The sequence below is a fragment of the Thunnus maccoyii genome, chromosome 18 (genome assembly GCF_910596095.1).
Source record: "Thunnus maccoyii chromosome 18, fThuMac1.1, whole genome shotgun sequence".
NCBI lineage: Eukaryota > Metazoa > Chordata > Actinopteri > Scombriformes > Scombridae > Thunnus > Thunnus maccoyii.
Genome location: NC_056550.1, coordinates 14,242,549 through 14,270,384, shown reverse-complemented (window position 1 = coordinate 14,270,384; position 27,836 = coordinate 14,242,549). Strand labels below are relative to the sequence as shown.

Sequence of the window (27,836 nt, the reverse complement as noted above, 5' to 3'; positions counted from 1 at the left end):
CCCCAGTCTAAACATCTAATGTTCAGCATGAAGCTACATGGTACTAAAGATGTACTGCAGATCTATTATTACACCAGATCTGATAGACACTTTTCACGGTAAACGTTTTGATCTTTCAAAGCAGGAAAAACACAAGTGTTAATAACATGAACAATGGCTCCATTCCGTTAATTACACGAATAAGCCATGTCTGTGAGTGAGCCTGCGCGATACCACAACGCTGGAGTATAGACATCATTAATGTTATTAATTCCACCTGTGCTTTTTCTACTCTGACAAGCAAGGAGTTTTAACTTTATGCAGATATTCTGGATGGTAAATGCAGATTTACCTTACCAACATTATGGCTTGACAAACATCGCAGCATGATGGTAAATTTGGGAAAGAATGAAGTGCTTCCACTAGAGCGAAAATCAATTTTATTACATCAACTGCCACTCCTAAGTGCCTGCATGTTACCACAAACTGAAAGCCCTCTGTGAGTTAAAGGACAGATTCACAATTTTTCATGTCCTTTCTTAAAATAATAGTGAGGTGCCAAAATCAACATTTCCATGCTACACATAATATAGCCTCTACGCTTTACTCAAACTGTTAACTCATAGTCCTTCAGAATTAATGTTTCTCATTATTTAACACCACATACCCGCTGAACATACAGTTAGGAAATGGCAGGCTAGCAGCGTGAGCATGGACACCTGGACAATCCTAGTGTTTGAATGCTACACAGGGCATGTCTTGCCAAGAAAAGCGGTGGGATCTATAATAACACAGTGTGTAAGATTTAATGACATGTAGCAGTGAGGTTGCAGATCGCAAACAAATGAATACATCTCCCCTCCCACTACGCTTAAAACGTGAAAGGCCCTCTCTAGAGTCAGTGTTTGCTTGGTCCGTTCTGGGCTCCCGTAGAAACATGGCGGCCTCCATGGGGACCCGCTTCCCAAGTAGATAAAGGGCCCATTCTAAGGTAACGAAAACACGACTCTTATTTTCAGATGATTATGTACCAATTAAAACATACTTATGAATATTATATTCCATTGCTGCCAAGTCCGTTTCGTTAAATGAAGTTATATCGTGATTTAGTTCATTTTAAGTGTGAGAAGAGTGTAAGATTTAGTTAATAACGTGATGTTGACGGAACGAAAAAGGCGGAACTCAACTGCGAGGGCAGTGCAGCACCCGGACAGTCTACAGCGCGCACACGCTTGAGTTGTGACTGAAGGCAGAGACGGTTCACAGCATCTGTTAAAGGTAAGTTGTCAGTAAATAGTGATATAAAATAATTCAAGAACAATAGAATATGTAGTCAGTGTCTTTTTGTGCCGTTTCGCCGTCTAATATAGTAACTAAGATTACTATTGGTAGTATGTTTACCCGTGAATAACGTTGTAAGAGCTAACTTAGCCAAAAGTTATCTTTGGAGAAGTCAGCTAGCATGGAAATTATAACCGTATAATGTGTGTGTGTATTAAACGTTACTTTAAATAATATCCGTTCTCAAGATAGCTAATCGAAGGAGATCGCTTATTGTTACAGGGAAAGTATTATAATTTCGAAGGACAACGAAGAAGTAGCTTAACATAACGTTAGATAACGATGTCTAACGTTATGTGCGTTTAAACCATAGACTGTATAAAAAGATAATAAATGGTGTAAACCCTCACAGTTACACGAAATGGTTTGCTGGAACGACATTGATTTTAGATGACGTCAAGACAGGTACAGCTGCAAAGCCAGGAATAGAAAAGACACAGTAGGTGTTAAACCAAATTCTGTGACCCATCAGTTTCTGTAATCTGATGTCAATTTACGGCCACTGTAAACGTTATTATCATACATCACAAGCTGTATTTACCAAACACGGTACTTATAGTTTTGTGTAAGGTGACACGTTTTGATAGGACGTTTGATTTTGGCGTTGATTGTGTGATGCTACTTGATCGACTAGATATTGACAGGTGTGGGTAATCCTTTACAGACAGTCATTTGAAAATGTGACCGTCTCTGTATAATCCTTTTTTTTCTTTACACCCATCAATATCTATGATCCTATCTAAAATCTATGCAGGCATTGTGTTTGGTAACAGCTGTCAAATTTTAGTACATGATAAAACCTTTCCAATAGCAACATAGCTAGAATCTGATGGGTCACAGAAGTCTGACACCAGTCAGTTACGTGTGACTATGTGAATGTTTTTAGGATGAATGCATTTGTTAGAATACCACCTCACGTATGTCATTCTCAATAGGTATTTGTTAATTCTATAACAAGCATTTATTCTTACATTTGATCTCAGACCTCTTATTGACCCCCCTTCCTCTAGAAGACTACCACAAATACAGTTATTATGTATTGACTTGATAAAAAAAAAAATTCGGGGAACCAGGTACTGAGTAGTATTATATTGTAGCAGCTTTCTTTGAAGGCAAACAAGTTAGGCCACTGTGTAGACAAGATTTTCTAAGGTAAAAGACCATGACTCTTGTCAACATAGTACGGGTAGGAAAATGAATTTCTTATCCCCTCATAACACAGCATGCAGTGTTCCAATCATTATTTATGTGTCTTTCTCCAGATGCCTACTCAAAAAGAATGCCACATCTGTAAGGAAAAAATCGGGGTAGCCAGCAAGACGTGTCAGCACTGTGGTGCCAAGCAGCCTTACAAGCAAAAACTTGAAAAACGCAAGAAAAAAGTTGCCCTTGACTGGAAAGAGAGGCAGAAAAAAAACTGCAGCGTTAACAAAGTATATGATGCAACAAATCTACTGGTAGGTTTTCTTTCTTTCAGACGGTGGTCATAAAATAGTAAGTACATCATCCCTGATCTTTACATTCACGTACACATTGCTATGTTGCATTGACTTTTTCAGCATTCGAACATTCATCCTTCTTTCATTGTGCAAGACAATCCTGTATTCTCAATTTAGTTGATGCGTTAAGTACAGATCAATGCCTGATTACTGCATTTTATGTAATGTAAGTTAAGTAGTTTAAGACAACAAAAGTTCAGTAATAGTTTTTTGTGTGCAAAGTCACACATATAGTACAGTGCACTGTATAATAAAATGCTTTGCAGCGTGGTCCACCTATGACTATGCAAAACATTAGAAAGTATAATAGAAAAGACTTGGGATGGAATAAAAAGTACTGTGTTATCCACAATAACTGGAAACCAATCTAGTTGACCATCAACATGGATGAGTTATGTTATTGCATTAATCCAAAGCTGTTTAAGAGTTAAGATGTTAGTCATAGAAACTATGTAATAGCATGCAGGATTCATTTAAGCAACTTTCAAATGCGTAGTCTAGAAGCAAAAACTTGAAAAGGAACATTTTCACTTTATAATTTGAATTCTGAGCTTGTTCCTTGTCCATATCTGATGGTGTCTGATATCCTGTGTGTAGCAGTAGCAGAGCTTTCAGATGAACAGATACATAGAAGCTTGCAATTTTTCTCTTGTCTCTCACTGAATTCGAAGCTTTCAAGTGTGTTTTTTTTTGTTGACATTACTACTAAGAAACTGTTAATAGTTACTTCACTTGGACTCTCAATGGTATCAAAGCGTAAAACATTGTTTTTCTCAGATCTCTGAACTTGTAGTTATGTTTCCAATTTTCACTCTTATGATTTTGTGTTAATTTTGTTCCAGCTCCACAAGTGGGAACTTTTAGAGCGACATCCAATCCTCCTCCTTGCCAGGAGAACTACAAATGGTTTTTTAGCTGAGTGCTTCTGTCCATGGCAAATGGACACAGAAGATGCTAAGGATGCCCTCGTCAATATAAAGAAGATTTATGAAAGTCTTCTTTATGGTAATGTACACAAATGTGCGTGCTATATTTTCACCTGAGAGTCCTTTGAATGACTGCTTGTTAGTGAATCCTGGATTGATTTGAGAATAAATTTAAAAAGAAAAAAGACAGTAATAAAAAGATGTTAAGCTTTACTAACAGCATACATTTGCATATGGCAAAGCAAAGTTCATTTTTTCTCACTTAAAGTTTAAAAAAATGCTAATATTTGTTAACATGTGAACAACATGGCTTAGGATGAAGATGTAGCCCTGGTTACCCATCTGTCTTTAACTGTGTCCTCGCAGTTTGATGTTGAATATTTAGTCTTGATTTATTCCATAGTGGTAATACATCTCCTTCAATGGTTCTGACGTGTTCTTGTACAGCAAACAGTTTTGTGCTCTAATCACATGTCACACACCAAATAATAGCATCTGTCCAGGGACAGACACCAAGACAAAGGACATGACTAGAATTTAATTTGTGCTGCACTGAAGATTTTTATTTTAAAAATTCAAGAGCAACATTTCTCTCAGTAGACACACTGCAGGAAAGAACATTTCAGAAATTAATATCAATCAATCAATCAAGATTATTCTCCAACACATTCAAACCTCCCCCACTTTTCCCTGCTGTGTCCAATTCAATATCAACACTGTATATGCGCAAATTGCACAAATACAGTTTCACCAATCATTAACTGTTCGCTCTATAAACTGTCAGAGTTTTTAGTAGATCAAGTTTGACATTGTTTATTTAGTCTGTCCAGCAGCCCCAAACCCATAGATTATCAGTTTACTATCACCACCAGCACATATTTACATTTGAGAAGCTGTAACCTGTGAACTTTTGGCATTTCTGCTTAAAATATAACTTTAACAAATAAAAACAATTAGCAAAAGTGTTAAAGGTGAATTTTCTGTCGGTCAACTAATTGATTTATCCACTAATCATTCCAGCTCTATAATCCCAAGTATCTACCTGTCTCTCTCCTTCTCCCTCTTTCCTTTCAAACATCAGCCTGTCAACATTTGCTTTTATCTCCTTTGTAGCTACAGAGCCTCCACTGACCAACAGTACTGTGACTGCAGAGGAAGTGCCGCAGGAGAACCATGAATCCTCAACACCAGCAGAGCCTCAAACCAGCGCAGATACAGAAAATGATGTTGGGAACTACTGCTCTGCTCAGACAGACTTCAACATATCCAGGATTAAAGAGGAGCAGGAGGAACTTGGGGATAACAGTCAAACACATACAGAAAATGATAATGGGAACTACTGCTTGGTTCAGACAGACTTAAACATATCCAGGATAAAAGAGGAGCAGGAGGATCTTGAGGATGACAGTCAAACACAGCAGGTTATTTTTACTTCTCCTGAAGTTGTGAAAAGTGAGCAAGATGAGCCCGACACACAAGCGACTTATGAAATGCAGCCGGTCTCTTCAGACTGCTCTGAGGATCAGAGTGAGGAAACTGACAGCGATGAGGACTGGGTGCAGAGCAAAGGAGCGCAGACAAAGCAGAGGAAACGGAAAGTGAAGGTTTTGCAAAGACAAAATGGCAGCGTGGATCAGATGTCGCCCGATGGAGATTCTCCCGCTAAAACTCAAAAAGACCGCAGTTTGTGTCCTGTGTGCGGAAAAGGTTTTCAGTACATCCGTCCTTTAATGAAACACATAAACACACATAAGACAAATGAGTCTGCAAAGGAGCTTCTGAGTAATTTGCAAAGTGCTTGCAGCAAACGCCTCGTTTGTGACGTTTGCGGCAAGACGTTTACAAGCTCCGGTTGCCTACAAATGCATTCGAAAATACACGCAGGAATTAAAGACTTTAAATGTCAAGACTGTGGGAAAACGTTTGTCCGGAAAGAGCATCTGGTTGTGCACGTGAGGACCCATTCTGGGGTGAGACCATATCACTGCGATATCTGTGGGAAAGGATTCAGTCAGAGCCAGAACCTTAGAGTTCACAGGCGGTCACACACGGGAGAGAGACCGTATTGTTGCAGCTCGTGCGGGAAACTCTTTCACACCAGCGGTCACCTGAAAACACACATGAAACGTTTTTCAGGAGAAAAACCCTACACCTGCGATATTTGTGATCAGTTTTTTTGTCAGAGGGAACAGCTGACTCAACATAAGAATGCACACACAGCAGAGTGACCTCCAACATGGAGGGAAAGACCCCAGGTTCTGACTATGGATAAGAGTAAAGCAGCTTAAATGCATCATTGACGCTTTGCATTTCAATGTGCCGTTTTGCTCAAATGTATCATTTAAGAGAATAATGCTCCATCTGTGTTGTTCCACCCATCTGCTGAATACTCCACCTTTAAAACTGTGTGAAAACTCTATTCTCTCTGTACCGATATGGAAAATTAAAGACTTAATAGCAGTAGTCACTGCATATGTAGATCATTATGTTGTTTGTTGATTTCAAAATGTACCCGTGATACTGCAGGAGTCTGATTTTGCACAGATGATGGAAAAAAGTCAGATGTTAACAAATGCAGTTTATCCTGAACTAAGACTGAGGCAAGAACAAATGTCTGTGCATGAAGCCAGTTTGGAATTAATTAATTCATATCACTTTTTATCAATAAAAAATAGGGCCACTGATAGGACAGAGCATGCTTACTTACATTAAGGGCCAGCGGCTGTCTCACCCTGCTGCTCTACAAGAGTGATTTCTTTTTCTACAGTTTAGCCAACAGGTGGCAGCAGTCACACCAGAGTCATTCCGTATGAGTTTGAGGGGCACATGATGCTCACAGCTGTCAGAAACACTAGTTGATAGAGGGAACCCATCTACTGCACACCGTCAACATTAAGCATGCAGCGACGTTGTTACCTTCACACCTTCCAGCAGCACAGTCCCAGTCTTCATCTGGCTACCAGTCATTTCTACTGGGACAAATGTGAAGTTAACCAACCAGTTTGTCTAATAAAGGAAAGAAATGAACCGAATGTGGTTCTTTAGCTTGAAAACAGATTAACTGGATTTTATTCAGATCAATTTAAGATTGTTTTGTGGTTAATGGCAACACTTACTACATATCTTTTATATCGTTTGCCCACATAGCACCGCCTTCAAACATCATGTGAAAACAGGTAATATATGCCACTAATAATGGAAATACAGATTGGTAACAGCACCATCAATTGATGTGATTTCAAAACTGCATGTTATTTTATGGATTCTTGCTTAGGCAGCAATAATTATAGTAAGGAGGAATCCACTACGTCTAAATATATCCGGACAATTATGAGAGAAAACTGCAGCCAATTAAATGTTAGTCATACAAGGCCAGCAGGTTATTCCCTCTGTGCATGATGATTTCAGATGAGCAGCATCCATAAACATCCCAAAACTCAAAACCCAGATGATGTCCCCTCTTTCCACTTTAATCTTTCTCTGTCACTCTGCATGTATTCCTTTCAACCACATATGCAAACTTAATGATCACAGGCAATAGAGATAGTTTGCAAATCCCAATAGTGAGATGCTTAATGTGGAAATCAGTAAAGACTATTGTCTAAATAAACCACGTATAGATGTCAGGAGTGTTTTGAACATTTGCCCGCTGTGATCTAGTAGTGGCTTTTAAATAAGAGGCTTTTTAGCAGCAACTCAGGCATGAATTTTTCCAGGTCGTGCAATTACATAAGTCTGCGTACAGGACTGCGGTGTCAGAGAGGGAGAGAGTTGAGCTCAGTCTGTGTTTTGACGCTGAGTGCAGAGGAGAGAGAGAGAGAGAGGACGAGTCGCTCTGTCAACTGACGGCCTCTGAGGTCTAATCTGGATTAGAGTGTCGTCCGGTCGGCAACCAGGACTCTAATAATCACATTATTCTGTATTGCGTTGACGCCTCCTGACGCGGAAAGGAAGGAGCGATGTCAAACGGTGGCGACGCTTCTGACGCGCGTATCTGAAAGCTAAACAGTTAGTTTGAATGAGGAGAAGGAGTTTTGGGCGATTTTTGCAACAAAGACTGGACACAATCTAAGTGAAGTTGAATGAATACTTGCTGCCTGCGGCTTGTGGATGGTGCGCGTCCCCGTGTGCGGCACACCGCACTCTGCAGCATCTAGACTGATGACTGCAGCCTGCATTTGGAGCACATTTCTGCACAAACCGGCGCCTTCTTTACCGTGGACATCTTCCAGCCTCTGTCACCGATATCACAGTAGCAGCTGGTCAGACATGTCAGATTCAGGTGAGTGTGTTGGTGTTACTGGTAGCTGTAAACACCTACAGCAAAAAAAAAATACTTTGCATTACGGCCTTGGGGAAAACAAAGTTTAATGCGCAAAAATGGGGCTCATTTAGTGATGGAGAAAGCCCTGAATAGATAATCAACCACTTTTAGCCCTGGAGATATTGTCTTAATGATTTGCTCAATTACATCAGGTACAGCTTCACCAACACTGACCATGTGATACCCCAAACACAGCCTAGTGCCAAATGTGTCAGTCATCTGGGTCAAGTGGTAGTGTGAGGACAGGGACAGGATTAAGCACAGGTATGTCATGGAAATGAATTGAAAAAAATCACGGACAGTCCTTATGATATTGGGTTTTAATATATATTCAGGACAGATCCTATTATCCTTGTCAAGCCAGGATAGAAAAGCCAAATGGAGGACAGACAGAGGTGGATAGACATGTTTTTTTTTTTGTGGCAGGATTCACTCCCATGCATGCTAACGTCAGGGATAAAAGTGGGATTTTCAGCTGTTCGTGTAGTTTCTCCCTCTCAATTTTAATCAGTTTGAAGTGATCCACTACTATCTACTTGTTGACAGCCTCTTGAATCTACCTGCCCCATTTTTTTTTACAAGTGGCTACACAGGATCTAATGACACTTTCCCATTTGTCTTGTAAGAATCAATTTCACATGATAGAGAAGAGATAGACTTTGGCATAAGGCCCTTTTTATTTAATAAGTCCTATAATACATTAAAAAATGTCTGGTAGAGAGTAATACCTTGCTCTCAAAAATGACTCCATTTAACTTCATTAACTGTTGTTATAGCAACCACAACCAGCCACTTAATTTTGTCTGACACTGTCACCCAAATTACTTTTTCATTTACAAGTCAAAATGTTGTACTTATAGACAGTGATGCTCTGTAGTTATATTAAAATGATATGACTTTTCTTGATAAGTTGACTTCTGTCATGGAAAATGTGGTTGCAGTGCATGCATGCAGTTTTACTGGACCAGATTGCAGCACTTTTCTGTAAAACTGTTACTTCCCCATTTGCTCACTCCAGTTGCAAAAAGGTGTTCATTACAGATCCCACTTTCAGTCTTTCAGTTAAAAACATTTCATTGCATGTTTAAAATCATCCTTTACTAAATATTAGAGAGCAATCTGCTACACTTTCCACTTTTCCACCAAAAACTGGATTTCTAGACTTTCCCCTCCCAAACTCCTGTGTCCTCTGATGGTTTGTTTTTCTTTTCTTTCTTGTTTCTGCAAAAATTAATCCACCTTACTGACTGGAAAGCTGCCAAATCCCTGCTGTCTACATATTCCACTGAGCAGCAAAGGTTTTCCTCTCCCTGTCAGCATGAACCGATTCAAATTGACTCCAAAGGAGAAATTGATTAGGGTAATGCAGGGCTGCCTGGAGCAGCTTAAGGACCTGCAGAGCAGCGCTTTTGGTTAATTAGATTTGACAAACAGCCCAGCAGGTTGGTGCTATTTGTGCTAAAATGAATATCTCTTCTTATGAACAGTGTGCAGAGAAGTGAGAAGAGAGATAAAGGTGCAGGCAGGAAGAAAAAATTCAATTACGTGAGCTACATGATAACAAATGACTACCGTGGCCTCGAAAATTGTTTCGTCCAGGTTGCAGTTGGAATTTATAATTTGCTGGACAATGGCCATCGATTGCTCATGTGTCATAGCTGTGCTGTTGTTTGTTGTTAAAATGTGTCCACTATATGGCAGGAAAAGTAGTTTGTGACAATATTATCTCCCTCTGTTTTATCCTATGTTGTGTGACGAATCTGGCCGCAGGATTTTCACTGTGAACAAGAAGAAGATGACAAGAAACTAATAATTTACTAAAATAGGAACACAAAAGTTAACTCAAGGTCCACATACTAGCTTTTTCCAGAGCTTTCAATTGTATCTTGAGGTTAAGAATACATATATTTCCTCTGTTGGTGGATTATGTTGCATAAACTCAGCTCTTACTGATATTTATCAGTTTTCTTACTTTGCACAGTGACTTTCTATTGCACATAAAGCCGTCTTGTATCTGATTGTGACACTGCATTATGTGGTGTGTGTGGCTGACAGCGAGCTCAAGTGGATGAAAATTTATCTTACAGTGTATCTGAAATTGAAAGACACATTGATTGCTCATTCATTCCAGTGTTTTATGTCCCAAGTGTCTTAATTTCCTGTCGTAAAGCCTCTTTAATATTGAGGATTACAGTTAATCCACTCTCGGTCTGGATTGTACTGTAGCTATTGACTCATGGTGAAATGGGCTGTGCAGCACGCCTGCTGTGATACACGTCAGTGATTGTCACATGTAAACAAGCAGTGAAGGGCTTGTTATAGTCCATATGCTCTTAAAGCTTAAAGATTTCCCGAGGGAGTGTCTAATTGTCATGCTTTTGAAGGCATAATGGACAGTGGTCAGGGTATGGCTGGAAAGAAAACAGCTTGTTTGCCTGGTTAATATTCATGCCATGGAGTTATGATATCTCTAGTTGAGTGAGAGAGCTCAGTAAATAATAAAAAGCCAGCATGCATTTTGAGTATACAAACATGGCTGAAGTGAGTGTGCATGCATATACATTCATCTTGACTGCTTGGTCGAGTGTGTGCACACTTATTTGGTTCTACATCAAGTTCAAGACACAGGAAACGGCAGCATGTGTTCACTTTCCTCATCCATGTAAGCAGATGCTATCACAGATGAAGTTTTTCTCCTGTGTTTCACTTCAATCAAACCTCAGGTAGTCATGAGTTTATAGAAGTGAGTTTGTTATTGAAAAGTTACTGTTTTGAATCCCTGAACCATCTAGAACAATATGATGAGATGATGTAAATGAGAAGAGGATGTAATTGAATTCTACAACTTCTGCAGGCCAGATGCAAGAGAAGAAAACTGCACGAGAACAAAACTGCACAAATACTTTAAATGACAAAGGCTGCTGTTGTACTGGGCATCTTCTGGGGCTCCTAATACAAGACAAATGTGCAATAGGCGTACACATCCCGATGGATCATGGCTAATGGATCGGATAATTGCATCTACGTAATTTGGGATTATCTGTGACTCTCTGTGCTTAATGTTTCCAGAAACAAAGCCCTACCTCTACCTCAGACTCTGACTTCATATGAATTGACGGCACACACAGAGTGAGACACACAAGGTTCCCTGTACGCATTCAGAGCAACAGTAAAGAGGACAAAGGAGCGAGCGCGGAAGAGATTAGAAAGAAAGGTCAAAGAGTGAGAGGGGAGAGAAAATTAGAAAAGTGAGAGGGAAGAAGGAAACAAGAAAGAAGGTCAGAGCAGCAGGTGAACAAGAAGCAGGGAGGCTTAATGTTAAATGTCATGCTGTCATTAAAGGTTATGTTGTTGGTAAAAAAAAAAAATGTAGCTGTTAAAATAATCATTTCCTCTCTACATTTCCAGGATCCAATATGATGAACTTTAGGCTATGACGTTCCAAGACTACATCAGCACCATGCTCCATGTTTTGGAGGACAACTGCTCCATTCGGTTGACCACATTCTCATTATAGGTCCTGGTTGATGGCCAGCATGGAGGAGAGTAAGCTCATCTTCAGCCTGGACGGCCACGATGAGGGTCCAACTGTAGCTTTTTCCAAAGACAAACCTCAAGACAGGGAGAGCCGAGCTGAACTCAGCCTGGGAATGGATTTGGAACTGAGCCAAAGCCACCGCTCCCAGCCTCTCTTCCTGCCTCACTCCCCCTCCTCTCCAGGATCTTTAGCTGACCTGTCGGCATCATCAGCAGGCCTGCTTGTCACCACCAACCTGGTCAAATCCTCCTCCACAGATCTGGAGCCTAGAGAGAGCAGCTCTCTAAGAGGCAAACCTCTGCTCAGCCTGGTCAAGTCCCTGAGCACGGAGATCTCCCGCCGGGTTGAGCCGGAGGTCAACCTCTCCAAGTCTGACTCTAAGCTGCATTTGCATCCTTGGAAACAGCTTACCCAGCCAAAGATCCCCGAGGCCAGGCCTGAAGCAGGAAGACTGAATGAGAACGATGGCTGGGCATCACCGACATCCACGGGCAGCTTGTCTCCCACTGAGCCCCGGGGCAGCTCGCTGATCGCTGAGCTGGAGGACACGCGGAGGAAGTTTTCTGAGGCCATGCAGGATCCCCTGAGCATGCTGAGTAAGATCATGGGGGACGAAAGCTCCGGCAGCCCCAAGCAGGGCAGGGCTTCTGGTGTGGGAGATTCACCAACCTCCCAAGGAAGCAGTGGAAGAGAGGGGGGCAGTGAAGATGGAGACCTTAAGTACCGGAGGAGACCTGATGGAGAGCAGAGAAGTGTGCGTGACACTCCTCTTAGAAGACTCCAAAAGGGCTCCTTAATAAAATCTTCTGTTTCCCCAGAACATCACAGCAGAGACAGTAATTTGGAGATCCGCACCTATGGAGACATGATTCAGGTGGTGGAGCTCCAGAATGGATCCAGAGGGGCACACCAGCGAACTTTCAAACAGTCTCGGGGCATGATCCCAGGTTCATCATTGCCTCTTCACTGGCTCTTCCCTGTTGGACTTCTAGCTTATGGGTTCTTTGTGCTGCCCCTACCCTCCTATGTGACAGGTCTGTCTGTGGGGGTCGCATGTGGCTTTATTTTGGGGCTGGTGGTAGTGTTCATGTTTGCCCCGCGTCGCTCATCTGCCAGAAGAAACTCTCCTTTCTGCAAGGCCAGGGCCCTGAACATGGATCCACTAGATGGAAAGTGTACAGATCCAGAAATCCTTGAGGTAAACAATGAGCAGAATATAGTATAGAGAAACATATGCATGCATTTACATGTAAGAGCAGCATCAAGCAGGTATGTCTGACTTCTAAGTTGTTCTTTAGTTGAAAAAACTTAATTTTAATTGACATTCAGATTCTTAAAAAAAAGAACCAACACATATCTGCATATGAACATATTGACTCCCACTTTTCTTCAATATGCAGCGAAAACTCTGTTGCTGTTCCCAGGTACTTCCTGTTTTCCTGTTAACAATTTGGCTACATGGAAATTTGGCTCAAGCTCTAATGTGTGTTCTGCAGGATGAGATTAAAATCAAAACAAACAACAACAGCAGCCGTATTAAGCATTGGATAGCAATAAAGATTGCAATCAGCAGTGCTTAATGGATTAGTTCTGAGGTAATTACTGCATAAAAAAATATCCTCGGGCACAGCAGGTTCAGCATTTAAAGAGCAGGTTATTTTGATAATAGCTTTCCCAAAGCACTTATTGACAGCTCTGCTGAGAGAGGGGTTGGCTGCCTCTACAAACGCAGAGTTAGCAGGTTCAGCTGAGGTGATGTTTATGAGGATAGAGGGGTTACTAACAGCAGGCTGTGGGCTTTTTCAAATACACATCCACAGTGTTAAATGAGACAGATATATTCTGCCATGTCTCTTGTTTCCCCTCCTGCTGAGCTGTATTGACACAGTTTGCACTGCTTAATTGGCTTTGTCTTTGCTAGGCTGACATCTTTACTGGTTGCCTTGGTGCACCCAAATATTGCCATCATTATATTTCAATTCTAAAATGGAAATATGAAGTAATTTGTGACTGATGTTCAGAAATATGCAAAACCAAACTGTGTCTGCTGTGGATTGCTGTTTTGATCCTTTTGGATTAAACGCCTTCATAATTTTCCTCCAGGGCTGGATGAATGAGACACAAATCTACGACCCTGAGATGTTTCACCCCTCCATCACGCACTCTGTCTATGTCACCCTGGAGGGCAGCTGGCTGCGCCTGGCATACCCACGTGCCAACATCCCCCGGTGGGCAGCATTCGACGAGATGCCCCATGAGGCCACATTTTTGCGCTCGTGCACCTACCAGCTGGCTAACTGTAAGGTCAGTGTGTCTGCAAAAAAAAATTCTCATTTATGAGTCCCAGGAGAGCAGGCATGTCCCTCAGAGGGGAGGAAAAGAGAGAGGCAAGGTGACCTCTCGCCTGAACTCTTCACTCTCATCTCTCTGCACTCACTTTGTCATCGAACACGGAGGTGAAAGACCCACAGGGATAACGAGTGAAGTGATGATGCTCTGAATAAACATGACCTGGCTTCTATCTGAGATGAAGGCCAGAGTAGCTGCCACTCAGATAATAGAATAAAGTGTACACACAATCTAATCAATGTGAGGAATGTTTTGGCAATGCTGAACAAATTGAATGACTCTCTTTTAGAAAGAAAATATACATTAAAAAAAGATTTTCCTTTATCATACCATTTTGTTAACTTTCATCCCAGGTGTCTCTTGTACCTCCTGGTTTGGCTCGCAAGAGAGTGTGGAACAAGAAATACCCCATCTGCATCACTCTGGCTGAGGGGGAGGTAGGGGAAGAGAGTCTGATCGAAGGGCAGGAGGAGGAAGAAAGAGCAGAGAGACACACTGTACCAGACCACCATCTTCCTGTCATCCTCTATCTGTTTGGCCGCACAGGAAGAGAGAAGGAGGAGTGGTTCCAGCACTTCCTGTCTGCCTCCAGGGCTGGAGCCAGGAGCAGTGTGAGCAGCAAGGAGAATACGGGTAAGAGGATGATTTGGTCCATGCTGATTGGGAGCTGTTGAGCTGCTGCAAATACTGCATATATGGAGCAGAGAGTTATATTTACCAGCTCCTTCTGCTCACTGACTTCCTGTCTGTCATTTCAGACATGCCGTGTGGTGGAGATGCCGTTAAAGAAAGCACAGAGGAGCTGCACGATCTGCTAGGGGCTATGCGAGCTAGAACGCTCTTGGACTACAGCACCTATATGACACAACTGATTGGCTCAGAGAGTTGCAATCCCACACCCAGCCCCTGCCACAGTGATAAAGGAAGCCCCACAACCCACAAAAAGGTCAATGAACAACACTTTTATTTAGTTTTTAGATCTAGCATTGTGTCAACTGGCGGTTGTATGAAAACTTTGAATTGAACATGGCCCTGTCCATTGTGAGCAGCAATCAAGACTTTGTCTCTGCTCTACTTACCCTTTGGATGTCATGCTAATACTCTACATCACTCCTATTGATCAGAGCCAGTCAATATCAGCTACTGTTCCATTGTTCTGCTCTGCACAGACCAACCTTGTTCAGGATGCTGGCTCAGCCGTACAAATCCTTGCTGACCAGACCAAATGTAAAAATGCAGAAATATCAGATGTCACCTGGCTGGTAAGATATTAATAGGAACTGACTGTGGTGCGTCTGCAGCACACCAGACTGAGCCACTAATCCTGGTTTGGGATTGGCCCCCCACAAAGAGACAGTCTGTTGTTATGCTTATGGGAGGTAAGTGCAGAATCAGTATGAGCATGTGGCTTGAGGATAGAATAAGATAGATGTGGTAAAGAAATTGAAGCTTGCACCCCTGAAATAAACATATGACTCCTAATGACTCACTGTGGTTCCATTATGACTCTCTTATTTCCTGCAGATTCACAATGAAGAGCACAGTTCTGGAGGTCAAACTGGAGCTGAGTCAAGTGCAGGGTCAGAGGCAGGGGGGTACTCTGCAGAGGGGCAGCCCACCTGGGTGAACTCCCTGGTGGGCAGGATCTTCTGGGACTTTCTCCGGGAGAAGTACTGGACCGATCAGGTGGCGCACAAGATCCAGAAGAAACTCACCAAGATCAAGGTGAGGTTAATATGAAAATATGGAGTGTAAGTGGGTGGTGTTTTGATATATGCTGTTTTTCGCATGACTCACATAACGATTGATAGGGAGTTTAATTTATTTTTCAAGGCTAGTCAGAAACTGAAGTCCTTGGCTGATAAAACAATTCTTTTCATGTGCACATTCATTTTCACACTATCGCCAACAGGATCATCAGTGTCATAATGACTAATGTGGCTGCTTTAAGAGCAGGCGACAGTGAGTTTACTGCAGGTCAGAGCTCTACAAATTGTGTCACTGAATGATTCGACCTGAACGTCAGCGCTGCTTTGTGCACAAGCTCAAAACACATGACATTAGGCACATCAACACTGCGGATCCCTTCAGTGTGTGTGTGTGTGTGTGTGTGTTTGAGAGTCTGCTGATAATGCACTCCCTCTTTTTCCAAAGGCAGGAGGTGGGAGTGAGTACAGGAGCACTGATGGCACCGCAGCATCCCATTACTCATTTCCTGCTCTCCTCTTTGACACACACCATTCGTTTTACTCCGCTCTCTCCCATCTCTCCTGCGCACACACTAACGCTCACCGTAGGCTTCCCCTAACCCTGACCCAATTTGTTTAAGGTAATTAGCTACCTATACGGAGCTTCTCCTCCTCCTCTCCTTTTGGAGTTTTTATGTGTGGCATGAAAGCAGCATGTTAACTTCTTAAAGGTGCTGTTTATCTCATTGTAGTTGCCGTACTTTATGAATGAGCTGACTCTGGCTGATCTGGACATGGGCACCTGCCTCCCCCAGGTCCTCAGCACCGCCAAACCTACACTGGATCGAAGAGGTACATTTATATTTACTCTTTTTTCTGTTTAGTTTAGTTTTTTCCTTTTTATACCATTACACATGTGGTGGAGTCGCCCGATAAGATTTACCTGACAGTCTCTATCAGAAACACTTCTGCAGTCAGCTTAGGCCATGATCTCATTTGTTTCATTACAGAGTTTGTCATGCCCGCCCTGAAAGCTTTCCATTGTCTCCTACCTAAGCGATTAGCAATCCTCTTAGCCTTGACTAAGCTCAACCAACAATAACATGCCAGAGCTATCCTCTCCTGCTCTAATGTCCCATTTGTAACAACACTGTGCCAGACCAGCTCAAGAAAAGATCCAAAACAAACTCCAGCTTTAGGACAAAGTACATTAAGAAATCTGAAGCATTACCTAGTACCTGTCAGCTCTTTCTGTATCTCTGTCTCCCAGGCCTGTGGTTGGAGCTGGAGCTAGTGTACACAGGCTGCCTTCAGATGACCCTGGAGACTAAGATGAACCTGTGTAAGCTGGGTAAAGAGGGAGAGGATGAAGTTCACAGTGTTCCAGAGACCCCACAAGTAGGGTGAGGCCCATCTCAGTTTCATGTTCCTCAGTGTATGTTCAGAGAAGGTGTGGAGACGGAGGCGTACATGAGGAGGGTCTTAAGAGGCACCTCTGGTATGTTTTTCAGCTCAAAACCCAGGCTGTGTATACTGGCTGATAGTGATGAAGAGTCATCCAGCGCAGGCTCGTCTGATGAAGAGGAAGTCCCTCCTTCTGAGCCCCAGGGGTCTGTGGGAGATAAGAGCACAGTGGTAGCAGCTGATGGGTAAGTTAACACATTTATAGGGCTTTTTCACTGCAAAGATTTTGACTTGTCAAAGCAGGAAGAGCAAAACAGATGTTAGTAATAACATTAATGATAGCTCCTCTCTTTTCAAGCGTGACAGTGAATGCACAATACCAGGCCCCTTAAATGTAACACATATATCCTTAATTTTATTATTTACACCCATGATTTCCTGCTATGACATGGCAAAATGTTGTCAGTGAAAGGGTCTATTTGCTACTACAGGCATCAAATACACCGTGAATCATAAGTCACAAAACTGTTACTGCACTATAATTTCTGAAGTATGTTGCACTTGTGGCCACCTCATATTTGGTGATGTCACAGCAGATCTGTATTTTCCTGCAAAAAAGCAAAAAAGTGAGACATTTTGACTTGTCATAAACAGGTGTAACAACTTATTATTCATTCCTGCGCTGCACTGCATTGCGATAATTGTTGGAATGCAGTGTCGTTAAGGTTATTAGTTCCACCTTCCCATCCCCTGCAATGACAAATCAAAATGTCTGCTGCGAAAATGCTGTTACTTCGGGAAAGGCAAAAGTTTAATTTGCATTTTTCATTTGCACCACAGAAGCTAATGAGAAATATGAGAAAAGAAAGACACTGTTAATGTTCTTGGGGTCATGAATGAATGGGGGCATGGCAGAAACAGTCTGGGAATGACTGATTGACACTAACTCAGATATACGGTAGATTTCAGAAAAACACAGTTGAAACTATTGCTTGGATGTTGACATAAATAGTATTTACAAGCCAAAAAAATAGTAGTAAATACAGTAATTTCCATATGATGTTCACCCTTTGATGGCTGATGGAGAACGCCTGATATGACAACACTAACTGGGGCATGTCCAACCACTTCCAACCTATCTAAAGCACTGGTGCAACTGCAGATCTACCCTTTATATGCTGGCTAAGTGTATAAAGTATAAGAAACTGGATGATACACAATCAACATGCTATTTTAACATCTAAAAGTAACATTTACTTGTAGAAATAGAAAATACTTGCATGTGAAGCACCAGGGCTGCAGTCAGTTTCCCACTCACACTCGTTTTCAAAGTAACATTTCAGCCCTTGTGCTTATTTTTCCCAGGCACACTGGTGGCAGCACAAGCAGGAAGATCCTGAGATTTGTGGACAAAATAGCAAAGTCCAAATACTTTCAGAAGGCCACAGAGAACGAGTACATCAAGAAGAAGATAGCTGAGGTGTCCAACATGCCTCTGATGCTCAGCGTTGAGGTCCTGGAACTCTCTGGAACTCTGGCCATCAATATCCCACCTCCACCTACTGACAGGATATGGTATTGAGTTTCCTTGTCCTCTTTCATGCCGCAGGTTAAATGTGAATTGTTTGCTTTCTATATTTCTTTCTTTGTTTCTCACACGCAGTCTGTCTCTCATTCTGCCCTCTCAGGTACAGTTTCCAAGTGCCTCCCAGGTTAGACCTTCATGTGCGTCCCATGCTCGGGGAGAGGGAGGTCACCTTCACCCATGTCACTGAGTGGATTGAGAAAAAACTGCAGTGTGAGTTCCAGGTGAGTGCATCAATAAATTTATTTACAGGGAAATATTATAAGTTTTTATCATTAAAAACAGTTAAACCTAATGTTTAACCATATTTATCATATATCTTTTCATCAGAAAGTGTTTGTCATGCCCAATATGGATGATTTATATCTGCCCCTGATGACATCTGGCCTGGACAACCCACCTGCATCCTGTCATTCTTCAATCCACTCCTCATCCCACCAGTCCTCCATGGAGTCCCAGGAGTACATGTCAGAGTAATGCCCCCTTGAGGCCTTAGATGGGACATGCATGGTGTAAACATGGCCATTATGCAGCTATTGTCACGAATCATGTAATGGATTCTAAGGCTGCTGCAGCTGGGCTCAGTGTTGATCCTGAGTGTGTTCATTGTAACCAGTGCAGGATGGGATGTGTCTTGGCGGCAGGCTAAGCACCGCAGTGATCTGGATTGTGAGGATGGTGCTAAGGTGCCTCTACTGTGAAGAAAATTGAGCTGTATCTATTCTAGCAGCAATGAGAGGACATTAAAAACCAGCTTTCCAAATGTTTTTCTTCAACATTAACACTGATAAAAGATGAAATACTGAAAACTGGATGTGTTAACTGCACAAAAACAAGGTGTTGTTGATGATTACTGTTTAAAAGAGTTACTGCTTTAACAAACTATCCATCCATCCATTTTCTAAACCTCTTATCATGGTTATGGTCATGTGGGGTTGAACAAACTGAAAAACATGGAGAGTTCTGTTGAACCAATCTACGTTGGTGCATGTTGTTTTGGAACAGTCCAGATGTTCTCGCTTATTTATTTCTGAACAATAAATATCTGTTCAAAAATTGTGTAGCTCTTTTCTTCGAATGAACTTCAACTGCACACATGGACAGTTATTTAAAACTTTATTGTATTATTGCATGAGATTATAATAATTTCTCTCAGGCCTCTTCTGGCACATGCTCGGACAGTGTCTTCAGGGCATCCTTCTTCAGTGGCCCCTGCAGGTAAACCAGAGGTCAAAGGTTAAAATCCACATAGGAGCATTCAGCAGTGATTATGTCAACACAGGAAAAAGAAAAACAGACCCTTATTGTGAGGCGGAAATGCACACTGCAAACACTCATTCTCCTTGTTTCCTGGAATTCAGATTTTTATGGGGACCATTAATGTTCTCACACTCACCATAAAAGCCCTCTTCTCCTGGGCAGTCTGGAAGCGCCCGTAACCAAACTTGGAAGTGGTGTCAATAAACTTGAGCTGAATAGCCTCCTTGGATTTGCGAGATGTGTGCACGAGCAAAGACTGGGTGTAGGAAAACACACAAGATACGCATTTCCTTTCAATTTGAAAATAGCCTACCTGTTCAACTTATAACCTCAGAAAGGTACAATAGTGTAACATCTGAATTCAGACTTTCAAAATCAGACTGTACCTTTCGCAGGGTGAGGACACGTTTCTTAGCCCCGACAACACAGCCTTTCACCATGATAAAATCATTATTCACTTCACCATAGCGTGGGAAGCCTCCCTACAGGGACAATATCAAGAAAAAAAGGGAAAGACATTTGATATCACTTTCTATGAAGCCAATAAGTATAGTGCATTATACATGCAGTACATTCTTAAGGCACTATAACAGATGCCATAACTACACCTTGCATTCATTATGGTTACAGAGGGCAACAGTGTGTCTATAGGAGCTTGTAACTGTTCATGAAAAATTGGTAAAGCAGTTATAAGACTTAACACTGTTATAATACATCATAATACACTATGTAGATGCCAATAATACATTACAGATATTGGCTTCATAGAAAGTGTTATCAGAATTCACATATGCTGGTAGATTTGATTATCCATTTGTTCCTTTCTGTATTGTAAATGACCATATTTTGTCACAGAATAAGGGCAGTACCATGGGGGTAATGGTCTTCTGGGTGGTGTCGTAGTTAGTAGAAGCGTTGTTCCGGATCACCTTTCCATCCTGGATGTGGACACCCTTACCCATACGGTAGATCTGAGGACATAAGGAAATCAAGGAATCAAGGAATGGGAAACCATGATGATTTTGGATTGGATTTGTTGTTAGAACAAGTAACAGCATAAAGTCTTACTGGTGAATCAGCTAACCTTCTTGTTGAGCTCCGTACGGTGGTGATAGCCCTTCTGACCAGCACGTGCTATGGTGTAGTTCACACGAGCAGGATGCCAGGCTCCAATACAGGCCACCTTCCTCAGACCCTTGTGAGTCTTCCTGGGGAGCTTCTTTGTGTGCCAGCGACTTGTCACACCTATCAACCCAAACAGAGCACAAAAGGCTCAAACTGACTGATTGATATGATCTGGTTATAAATTCATTTGTGTTACAACTTGTGGCGCAACTAGCAGGATGTTTCCAACCTTTGAAGCCATGTCCCTTGGTGACACCAATGACATCGATCATCTCATCCTGGTAAAAGACGGAAGAGACGGGCACAGCCTGCTCCAGATGCTCCTTTGCCCAGTCCACCTTGTCTGAGATGCTTCCCCCATTTAGCTGCACCTCCATGATGTGGGCCTTTTTCTGCCTTATGGGCAGCAATCGCATCTGCAAATGGAGAATAAAGACCTGTGAAGCCAGTTGATCTGTAACTGAAAAAAGTGCAAAAATCTAGAAAAGCTTTGTTGTTCAGGGTCACTCAGACTGAAATAATATTCCCCCGACACATCATCGTCCTGTCTTTTTATAATTAGATTTATTAATCAGCACAAGACCATGTTTGAACTCTCAGTCATAACATCAGACAACTAAAAACAAGACGTTTTGATCTTAATGCCACTGCTGAAGCTGAAACCTGCACAGAGAAAAGGCTGATCTTAGCAACACCATCAAGAGTGATCTTGGCTCATCTTCATATTGTTCACTGCCAACATAAAGGTTTTCACTTGGCAAAGTCTGGATCAGCAGCCAGGTTCTGCCCTGAAAATTATTTTTAAACTGCTATTTGAAACGCTGCTCTCCTCTGCTCCCCCACAGACAGACAGTGTTGGGACCAGACTTGTTTTACTCTTGGCAGTCGAGTGATCGGGGATGTGGCAACACTTATTTCCATTGCATGTGGTCAGGTGGATAACTCTGGAACCTCTGCCCTTTTGCAGGGGTGGATTCAAGAGAAGGAGAGAATAGCAGTCAATCATTAGACTAACCAATGCAGTCTGACTGACATGAGAGGAGACAGGAGTGAAAGATGGCTTGTGCTTTAAGTTTATAGTGTAAATGTTTGGGGTATAAATTTTATGCAGTTTGTCACTCTGAACAGTGTTGCACCGGTATGAAGAAAAACTGGCTTACTTGGGAGTGAACAATAACCCTGATGACTGAACAGTATTTCTTCATCATAGCAAAATCCTTGTCCAGCTGTTTTTTTCCTGTCTCCTCCTGCCACTTCTTACTGTACTTGGTGAAGGCCTTCTTCTTGCTCTTGTACCTGTAACATAGAAAGACACATAATTAGAAACAACAGTACAAGTGAGCATCAAGTGTTTGGTGAATTGACTTTCCCTTACATGGGATATACAAGGTGTATAATCACACACACACCAGTTTTTGTAAAATCTACGCTTGCACTCGTCACTGAGATGCTCGGCAAAGATGGTCTTAAAGGAACGAAAGCCTTGCAAAGTCTTGATATATCCCACGACCCCCATCACAATGATCGGGGGAGTCTCAATGATGGTGACTGCCTCTACCTCCTCTCGCTTTGATTGCTCTGTGGGGAAAATATAGAAAATTATGATTTATTAGCAGGTATTTTAGTAACAGCATAAATATGTCCCATTATGTGTTATATAGTATTTCAAACCAGTGCAGAAGCTGTACATTTGTACAGAACCCAGTAGATTAACATCCAACACCTGACCTTATAAGACCCCCACCCTTCATCCTCTCTAGTCATCCTGTCTAAACAGAACTGAGTAAGCATCACTCAGTAAATATTTTTCCTCAAGCCTCCCATGCAACCATGATGCTGAGTCCAGTCGTAGGCTACTTACTGAGGCCAGTGCGGTGCACCTCTCTGATGGTTTGGGTCATGCCAGCTTTGTATCCAAAGAAGGCAGTGAGGTGTACAGGTTTGCTGGGGTCATCTTTGGGCCATGTGCGCACCTTACCCCTATGCATCTTGCTGCACTTGTGTGGCAGGAACCCCATGTGTCCATGGCGGGGGGCATGGAATTTGCGATGAGACTGGAGAGGACATGACCCCCAGAAAATCAACACATATTAACAAGCAACTCAGATGACCCAGTGAGAAATGTAACCCAGAAATCAGATATACAATAATTGTTACAATAATGCCACAGGAGCTTTCCCTGATAAAACTCCTGATAGATAACATATGGCATAAACACACTGTAGGTATACAGGATGAACAAACCAAGAAATAAATAGTCCAAATAGTGAAGAAAACAGAGGGTGAGACGCTGCATCAAAAAGTAGTCGCCATTTCAGTATTCCACGCGGTCCCCTCAAAGACAGCCATCACAAGATAACTTTTCAAAACACTTCATCCATCCTAATAAATCCAAACAGCCAAACAAACTCATAAATCACACACACATGCCCACATGTCGAAGACAAAGACAGATGAAACTGCACATAATAGCATAAAAAGAACCAAAAAGAGTGGGAGGACTGACCATGGCTGTGCACACTGACCAGGCGAGGGGTAGAAAGAGAGAGAGAATAGTGCTGATGTAAGGGTCATACATAAGATGATACAAAGTGTAAGGGCTCTAATTTGGTGTTTGGCCCAGCTGAGGAGCCGTATTCTCTTTCAAACAAGGCAATCTCTGCCAAGTTATGACAGGAGAAGATAGGAGGAGGGAAGAGGCAGGACTCAGAGGTCTAAGGTGGTGGGAAGCCCAGTGGACAGGAACCATATAACCAAGAAAGGAGTTGAGAGAGAGAGATAGGAAGAAGAAAGTTTTCATTGTCGTGTGGCCAACGTTCACCTGGTCTGCTTTAAGGTTGATATAGCATCTTCTCTTATTTTAAAGAGCAGTAATATTGCAGCCAGCAGTTGGGAACTCAGTGTAGGTGATTGATTGTTGATTAATTACATTCAGATAGATACAAATAAATTTACATATATATACAGCAGGCCACATAACATTGGACAGAAAGTTTTCCTGCAATGGAGTGTCCTGCAACAGTTTGGGGTTCAGTATCTTTGATGCTTTAAAAGGCGAACAAGACAAATGTGGCCACTGTTTACTCACCATCACACGTCTGAGGCATTCATCTATGTCCTAGCAAACCTGCACTGTCAAATATGAGATCAATTATAAACTCCTTTTTAAGTTCTTTTTAAGTATGGGCCTCATGCATAAATCTTGTTTCTTATACAAAACTTTGCATTTTCAGTGAAAAAAATAGATAAAATTTAGCAATTTTAAATGCTCAATTTTGATGCCTAATACCAAAAATGTGTGAAAAAAGTGCCAAAATGTATCACTATGCAGTAGTTGTTAGCTCTGCAGCACCACCTAATGTATTTTCATGGTACAACAGCTCCACCTGTAACCTTTAAACTTCGACCTTCCTGTTTTAAAAATACTGTAATTGGGCTTGTGCTACGTTTCTCGTCAAGCATGATATTTGTACCCAATAATAACTGTAGAATAATAAAAATAAAGAGTATATTGATAACATTAAAGTTTTTGTTGACCTCTACTTCGCCATTGTGTTGTGTCTTCTACGCATGCGCCACCTCGAAAGGAGAGCTGTCGAGGTCGAATTGTAGGATTTTTCTAGTCTTGGTCAAATTAGGGCAGAATAATGCCTGCAGACTATGATAAAGGAGCATATCCGGAGCCTCCTCGGCAGACTCCGGCTGTGGACAAACAGACAGCACTGCCAAACCCAGCCCTGATTTTGTCTAAACTCTTCTATTACTCCGTGGACCTGCCTGTCACCACATTTAGAGGTAACCGAAGCTAACTGAGCTAGCTAGCACAACAACACCGCTATCAGGAGCTGAGGGTGTAGTGTGGACATATAATGGGCATATTTAGATATTTTAACGATGCTGTCACCGTTGCTGCCTTGCAAAATATTACACCAATTTAGTTATAAGGCTCTGCTTCGTGGAAATATTGCGAGGTATACGCTTTTAGCGAGCTAGGCTAGCTAGCGTCATACATTCAGCTTTGCCTAGGTTTTGCTAAGTTGTGATCTGAACTGTGTTTTCTCCCGTTATTTTCCAGATGTTGTTGACAGCATTCGGGGTAACAACAAGTCTGTCTACTACCACCAGAAGTTCCGCCGTGTCCCTGACCTGACGGAGTGCCAGGAGGGAGATTACCTCTGCTACTATGAAGCAGAGATGCAGTGGAGGAGAGACTAGTAAGTGACTGGCCAAGCACAGATCTAGTTAAGATGAGATTTATTCATCATGATGGACATTCTGTGTGCCAGATATACCCAGTAGGCTCTACAGTTAAATATATATAGTATATACACAGTATACTACTTATACAAGCATATGTAAATGAAATATAGACACACAAACACGATGCTCAAGTTAGCTTCAAATTATGGGTTAAGGGAAACATAAATAATGATATTTAGCGAGCAATTCTCTGTTTTTTCACCACTTCCGCTATGAAAGAGTGTTAGACACTGATATTTCTCCATCCAGAACACATTAGATCAGGTCCAGATCAAAAACCACTGTAATTTAGACTAGTCAAATCCTAATAATAATAATAATAATAATAATAATAATAATAATAATAATAATAATCTAGTCCAGATTTGATGAGTATAGTGGTTTTTCATCTGGATCTGGTCTAACGTGGTCTGTATGAAGAGACGTCAGTGAAATTGCCCTTGTTTATGTTTTTATAGGCAAAACAAAGGTGTCAAAAATCTGAAAGTGGGTTTAAATAGCGTTAAGGCTTCCGCTACAATGTCTAACACTCTTTCATTGTGTAAGTGGTGAAAAACGGAGATTATTTATGTTTCCCTTAATTTTCCCCTCAACCACGAATCAGAAGTTAACTTCAGCATCAGGCACAGGCTGGGTTACCAATCATGCAAAGTGGCAACTGTCCATGGGGCCTCAGACCCTCAAGTGCCTCAAAAGCTGCAAATAAACTAGCACAAAAAGTAAGGAAATTTGTGTTTGGTAGATTATTTCTTTGTTGTAACAATGCTTCTTAGCAATAAATCTAATACCGTTGGAAAGCCTGTTTATTTCCCTTTTAAATGGTGCCACATTTGTAAGGAACATGCATTTGTGGGATGAGCAGCAGAGCTGAGTATGTGGGTTGCACCCCTCATACTGGTCACCAGCCTGGTCACACACTGCCGGAGTAACTTGGAGGTCAAGACTAGCCTCCTGTGCCTCCGACATTTGGTAAATGTTTGGGGAAGGCCTGTTCCTATTTCAACATAACAAGGCCCCTGTACACAAAGGTCTAGAAGATACATTACTTTCTGAGGTTGGTGTGGAAGAATTTTACTGGCCTGCACAGAGCTCAGACCTCCACTTCATCCCACACGTTAGAAAATAAATTGAAACACTGACTGCAAGCCAGGTCTGATCACTCAACATGGCAATGGAAGCAAATCCCTGCTCCTGTGGAAAGCCTTTTCTGAAGAGTGGAGATTATAGCAGCTGATTAGAGCCCATAACTTTGGAATAAGTTCATGAAGTGTCTTATTCAGGCCCTTTTAATTATGAGAAACATTTGAGTATAAAAATATTTACATTATAAGGACAGTATAGTAGTTGTAGGTGCATCTGCCTGACCAGTGGTAGGCTGATGTGGCCTAGGAAGGATGTCCTTTTTAAGCCATTAACACAAGCAGGCATCCAAGTCAGCTCTGGAGACATTATTGTTCTTGCAGCCTCGCTGTAGAATGTGAATTTCTCCTTATACTGTGTTGTTGTATCTTGATTCCTCAGTAAAGTGGACCAGGAGATTGTGAAGGTGGTCCAGGAGCGTCTGAGGGCTTGCCAGCAGAGGGAAGGATCCAGCTACGAGCAGAACTGTGCAAGGGAAATACAGCAGTTCAACGAGTCAACAAAGAACTTCCAGTCACGCTGTGAGTACTGTTCAATAGATTAGTTTGAGAATGTGTGGTGTGATGGAAAAGAAAGGTGTAAGCTTTATATTATTGTTGTTGTCATGCTTCACATTGCTGACTAAATGCAGAATTTCCTGCTTCAGTTTTTATGTAATTGGAAATAAGATCATAATGGGCATTTTGCACACATTTTATAGACTTAACGCTGAATTGAAAGATTAATCGATAATGAAAATAATTGCAGCCCAATCTTGTTTTATGAACACGTTTTATGCTTTACTCATTGACACTTTCAAATTTAGCTCGACTACCACTAGATGTGTTTTAATGTACGATCTGCTGTTTTCTAGATGGGGACCTGGGAGCGTACGCCAGCGGGAGGAAATGTCTAATGAAGCAAAAAGAGAGGATGATGGCAGCTCAGGCCCAGAATGCTTAAAAACAGTTCTCTATCTGTCCTGTGTAATACTTGTAAAATAAAGTTTATGTGAGAAACCAGATGTTAGCGTCTTTTCACCCTGTCTTAAAAGTGACATCTGCAACAGTGCATGTATAATTGTGACTTTCCAACAATTAACTTTTACTGGGACTTGCAAACAACCACATAATATAGGGGGGTGAACAATTTTCATTTCAATGCATCAGCTCATCTGCTCATCACACCCTCAGTAGAACTTGATATGATATTGAGGCAATTTCTCTATCAGACTTTGTCACACTGTTTATATAGTGATATGTTTCCCTTTAAAAAAGTAGGACTGATTTATGAAAATATTTTTGCATCCATGTAAGGAAGTTCGTTCATTTGCTAGATGGCTAAATATACCTGTCTGTGTCCACTATGAATTTCAAATTGATTTTTTCAAAATTATAACGGTGATTAAAGTTACATACAGCAGATCCTTAAGAGTACCA

The 27,836-nt window shown here is 41.7% G+C and overlaps 3 protein-coding genes across 8 annotated transcripts; 2 read left to right on the top strand and 1 right to left on the bottom strand.

Moving 5' to 3' along the window:
* Positions 1–41: 41 nt before the first annotated feature.
* On the top strand, positions 42–19,846 carry LOC121884157 (testis-expressed protein 2-like). Of its 4 annotated transcripts, XM_042392817.1 has the most exons (16): positions 1,073–1,257; positions 2,583–2,777; positions 3,662–3,824; positions 4,859–8,027; positions 8,222–8,333; positions 11,478–12,805; positions 13,711–13,911; positions 14,310–14,589; positions 14,715–14,902; positions 15,481–15,681; positions 16,397–16,496; positions 16,915–17,047; positions 17,156–17,293; positions 18,414–18,623; positions 18,737–18,857; positions 18,964–19,846. In XM_042392817.1, the coding sequence occupies exons 6-16, from the start codon at positions 11,597–11,599 to the stop codon at positions 19,108–19,110; spliced, it is 2,928 nt and encodes a 975-aa protein (XP_042248751.1). In that variant the 5' UTR covers positions 1,073–1,257; positions 2,583–2,777; positions 3,662–3,824; positions 4,859–8,027; positions 8,222–8,333; positions 11,478–11,596; the 3' UTR covers positions 19,111–19,846. The 4 variants fall into 4 exon arrangements, with proteins under 4 accessions (XP_042248753.1, XP_042248751.1, XP_042248752.1 ...); XM_042392818.1 differs by lacking the exon at positions 8,222–8,333 and having other exon boundaries at positions 3,662–3,839; XM_042392816.1 differs by lacking the exon at positions 8,222–8,333 and having other exon boundaries at positions 1,074–1,257.
* Positions 19,733–24,311, bottom strand: LOC121884171 (60S ribosomal protein L3-like). 3 transcript variants are annotated; one of them, XM_042392847.1, is made up of 10 exons: positions 24,107–24,311; positions 22,880–23,072; positions 22,428–22,596; positions 22,179–22,314; positions 21,248–21,434; positions 20,978–21,138; positions 20,763–20,864; positions 20,280–20,375; positions 20,030–20,149; positions 19,733–19,845 (listed from the first exon to the last, which is right to left on the bottom strand). In XM_042392847.1, exons 1-10 carry the CDS (start codon positions 24,107–24,109, stop codon positions 19,786–19,788), a joined length of 1,227 nt encoding a protein of 408 aa, XP_042248781.1. In that variant the 5' UTR covers positions 24,110–24,311; the 3' UTR covers positions 19,733–19,785. The 3 variants fall into 3 exon arrangements, with proteins under 3 accessions (XP_042248781.1, XP_042248780.1, XP_042248782.1); XM_042392846.1 differs by lacking the exon at positions 24,107–24,311 and adding an exon at positions 23,525–23,611; XM_042392848.1 differs by lacking the exon at positions 24,107–24,311 and adding an exon at positions 23,263–23,379.
* Positions 24,312–24,571: 260 nt separating this feature from the next.
* On the top strand, positions 24,572–27,416 carry ndufb10 (NADH:ubiquinone oxidoreductase subunit B10). Its single transcript, XM_042392865.1, has 4 exons — positions 24,572–24,813; positions 25,094–25,232; positions 26,800–26,939; positions 27,272–27,416. Exons 1-4 carry the CDS (start codon positions 24,666–24,668, stop codon positions 27,358–27,360), a joined length of 516 nt encoding a protein of 171 aa, XP_042248799.1. The 5' UTR covers positions 24,572–24,665; the 3' UTR covers positions 27,361–27,416.
* Positions 27,417–27,836: the final 420 nt, after the last annotated feature.

Excerpts from the sequence above, each read along its gene's own strand:
- LOC121884157 (XM_042392819.1), top strand. The coding sequence starts at position 11,597 with ATGGCCAGCATGGAGGAGAGTAAGCTCATCTTCAGCCTGGACGGCCAC. Across the intron at positions 16,497-16,914 it reads ACCTACACTGGATCGAAGAG|GCCTGTGGTTGGAGCTGGAG; the intron begins GTACATTTATAT and ends TCTGTCTCCCAG. Across the intron at positions 18,858-18,963 it reads AACTGCAGTGTGAGTTCCAG|AAAGTGTTTGTCATGCCCAA; the intron begins GTGAGTGCATCA and ends TCTTTTCATCAG.
- LOC121884171 (XM_042392846.1), bottom strand. The coding sequence starts at position 23,596 with ATGTATGACCCTTACATCAGCACTATTCTCTCTCTCTTTCTACCCCTC. Across the intron at positions 21,139-21,247 it reads CAAGGGACATGGCTTCAAAG|GTGTGACAAGTCGCTGGCAC; the intron begins GTTGGAAACATC and ends TTGGGTTGATAG. Across the intron at positions 20,150-20,279 it reads GTGTCCTCACCCTGCGAAAG|TCTTTGCTCGTGCACACATC; the intron begins GTACAGTCTGAT and ends TCCTACACCCAG.
- ndufb10 (XM_042392865.1), top strand. The coding sequence starts at position 24,666 with ATGCCTGCAGACTATGATAAAGGAGCATATCCGGAGCCTCCTCGGCAG. Across the intron at positions 24,814-25,093 it reads GCCTGTCACCACATTTAGAG|ATGTTGTTGACAGCATTCGG; the intron begins GTAACCGAAGCT and ends GTTATTTTCCAG. Across the intron at positions 25,233-26,799 it reads ATGCAGTGGAGGAGAGACTA|TAAAGTGGACCAGGAGATTG; the intron begins GTAAGTGACTGG and ends TTGATTCCTCAG.